The sequence below is a fragment of the Sitodiplosis mosellana genome, unplaced genomic scaffold, assembly GCF_009176505.1.
Source record: "Sitodiplosis mosellana isolate CC-2019 unplaced genomic scaffold, AAFC_SMos_1.0 Smas_scaffold_3040, whole genome shotgun sequence".
Lineage (NCBI taxonomy): Eukaryota > Metazoa > Arthropoda > Insecta > Diptera > Cecidomyiidae > Sitodiplosis > Sitodiplosis mosellana.
The window spans coordinates 1-3,532 of record NW_022598282.1 but is presented as its reverse complement, the minus strand read 5'-3'; the positions used below and the strand labels follow the sequence as shown (position 1 = coordinate 3,532).

The following is a 3,532-nucleotide window of genomic DNA, read 5'->3' as shown; positions in this document are numbered from 1 at the left end:
TATTGAATTAGTGAAAACAATAAGGTGTGATTCAATTGTTTGTTGATTTATCGGTTTTCACGTCGCTCAAGAACATATTTACCAAATTTTCATAGTGTAGCAGATTTTTCAATTGAACATGGGTGATTTAAGGATGTAAAAATCCATATGTCTCGCAACATCACGATTCAGAGAACGAAACACAGACCGAATGTTGTTATTCAACTCAATTTTCTTTCATATCTTTCTCATTTATTTTATGGCAATTCAATTTTGTCCACCCATTTCATATAATACCATATTCGATATACTATAGTATATTCTGATCCTTATGTATTCTTCTTTTTTCGATATTTAATGGAATCCGGATTTTTCCGGATATTCTGCTCACAAACTCCGACATTTTTCTGAATTCCGTACAGAAATTCCGGATATTTCGTAAAAATCCGATGGGAGGTCTACGCATACAATATGCTTTTAGCCATAGCAAAGCACTTCTATAAGCTGTATACTTTACTCTACGAGAAACAACGTGCCAACACAAACTTAACTTGTTTCAATTTGATGTCTTCATTAAAACTTGATGAGTTAAAAGCGACTAGCGAGTTTTTGGTGCCTTTTAAAGATCTAACTGTTCGCCTAGAAGGTGAAAAATACGAGACACTTTCATTGGTTTGGCCAATATTTGCTGAACTGTGGATATATCTTCAGCCAGACACCAGTAATACTGATGAGAGACCAGGGTTTATAATCGAACAGATGAAAGCGGCAGGACTCAATTATTACCTCAGCAGAGAAAAATATTTCAAACCCACATTGAGACACAAAATCGCAACTGTGTTGAATCCACAATTTAAACGATTACCATCGACGTCGGTGTCGCCGCAACAGCTGGAACTTATCCATGACAAAATTGAGTCGATGTGCACAGGTCCAGTTCCTGATGTGTCCCGAACCGCCGGTCTGCAGCAAGAAACTTCCGACGAAATGGTTCAAAAAGTGCACCCATTTTTTCGTTCATTTTGCTCGTTTAATGTAAATCAAAGTGACGTAACGCAAATGTCTGAACTACAGAAGTATTTATTTGAGGACGTAAACTCACTGGAAATCAATGTTACCGATTATTGGAACGAAAATCGATTGAAGTACCCACAACTATTTAAATTGTTCGCCAGAATCAGTTGTATTCCAGCCACATCGTCTTCCGGTGAGCGCATATTCAGTCATACTGTACTAATTGTCAACAGCTTGCGTAGCAATATCTTGCCCAATAATGTTAATAACATTATGATCGTAAATAATTTTTAAAAAAACCAAATAAAATGTTTTACCATGTAAAACGAACTTTTCCGCACATTTTCGGTAGAATGTAAAATATAGATCACTTGGATGGAATGTTGCAATTGTTAAGTGATGTTACCATAACCATGAAGGACCCGGATGGTATTTATTTCATCTTCGTTCCAAGACTTTTCATATGATACCCATATTGACTATACCTATGTAGAAATGGTATGAAGTCCATCATGGTCATCATGATGGACGGATATAGTGTCCATGTCCACGCCCATTTTAAAACCTTTCATATGACACCCATATGACATATGTCAACTATTTATATAAAAAATGCTGTTAAGTGGTGTTAACATAACCGTGATGGACCGGGATGGTGTTTATGTTCATCTCCGTTCAAAGACCTTTCATATGATACCCATATTGACTATACTATGTAAAAATGGTATGAAGTCCATCGTGGTCGACCATCGTGTTATAACACCATTTAACATCACTTACCATGGGAAAATCGTGTAAAAACAGTAAAAAAAAATAAAAAGTTTAAAAAAAAAATTCAAAAAAAATAGAAAAAAAGTCAATCATGGTCGGCCATCGTGTTATAAATCATTTAACACGGATTAACATGATAAAATCGTGTTAAAACAAATCAAAAATCCGTTCTATGATAACAAGAAAAAAAAAAATTTTCAAAAAAATCCAAGGGGTGAAATTCTATGACATCCGAAAATTACCAGATGAACTAGTCCAATTTGGCCCAACTGGCCCAACCATCCAAGGTATTTACTAATAGTGACTCCTGGCCAAATTTGAGCGAAATCGTTTAAGCGGTTCGAAAGTTATCGTGGACACAACGAAAAATCGTAGTTTTTGGGCCATCATGGTCGGCCATCGTGTTATAAACCATTTAACACTGCCTAATATTATAAAACTATGTGAGAACGATACAACAATCCACTCTAGGTTGATGAAAAAAGACATTTTTTTTCGACATAATCCAAGGGGGGACCCTTGGGTGATTTTCTATGATGTCCCAAAAGTACCAGATGAACTGGTCCAATTTGGCCCAACTTTTGATACATCCAAGATATTTACTAATTGTGACTCCTGGCCAAATTTGAGCGAAATCGCTTGAGCGGTTCGAAAGTTATCGTGGACACAACAAAAATTAGCACACTTTTTATCACGTCGATCGCTATACTTTTCTCACACACTTCGTGTGCGGAAAAGAAAACGTTATCATGTTATAAAATATAAATCATACGAAATGAATTTAATCATGTGTTGTTTGAATATGACTTATTAATTCACTCTCAGAAAAAAACGGAACAAATGTTTCGACTCGTCGTTCTAATAAATGGGATAGATCAGTGCCTCCGTTAGAGCCGATGCAACGATGCGGCGCATCGAGGCGCATTAATTCATGTCAAATAAAAATTTCAGGCATAAATGTCCGCATATGACACTATCAAAATTTTGGAAGCGTTCGTAATTAAAATAAATGGTACAGTCACCTTCAATATACTTTATAAACTCACGGGGTGGTTGTAAATCCCCGAAAGAATCATAGTAGTGGCAGACCTTATCACTCTTTAAGTAGCTCACCCAATGGGTCCCAAAACCAGATTCGCGGTCGAGATTAATTACACCACACTCGTATTTATTACAACAGTTTGGTAGGCTGTCCCTCATAAAAACACCGCGAAAGTATGGCAAATATTTTCCAAATTTTAAAATATCAAAGTTTGTGAGGGGGCGCTTTATATCATTGAGGAGCTTGTTTACACGTTTTTTGAATATGGTGAGAGGAAGAGGCCCAATCCTTTCTTATATGGCATTAAATAAAGCCCATTTCCAGATTTCATTTTGCTCCCCAACGCAATAGCTTCCATGGTTTGATTATGGCGCTGTGCTTCATTCAAATCCTTTTTTGCTTTATTTGCTGAAATAACTGCGTTTGCAACGCCAGCAGAGCCCCCCATCAATGCGCCTAATGCAGAAAGACCAGCAAAAATAGGTATTAGTGGCAACGCTCCACCTATTTTCGGAACGGGGATTATTCGTGGGAGCCCATTTTGCGCCATTTCCTTGGAAATTCGATGACTTTTTATAATGGTTTTCGCTGCTTGCACGGCTAATTTTGCAGCATCTGGAACTGTTCTCGGTTGCCCCTTATGAATTTCACTTTTCGCATTTTTTTATTGCCTTTTTAAATACCTGTGAAACTGATGCCCTTTTCTGCTTCGTACTAGTTTTGGTG

The 3,532-nt window shown here is 37.1% G+C and overlaps 1 protein-coding gene across 1 annotated transcript; it reads left to right on the top strand.

Moving 5' to 3' along the window:
• Positions 1-118: 118 nt before the first annotated feature.
• Positions 119-1,272, top strand: LOC129571653 (uncharacterized; the record flags this gene model as incomplete). Its single annotated transcript, XM_055451468.1, has 2 exons — positions 119-135; positions 402-1,272. Coding segments are annotated over exons 1-2 (888 nt in total), but the record flags the coding sequence as incomplete, so codon positions are not given.
• Between the last annotated feature and the right edge of the window lie 2,260 nt (positions 1,273-3,532).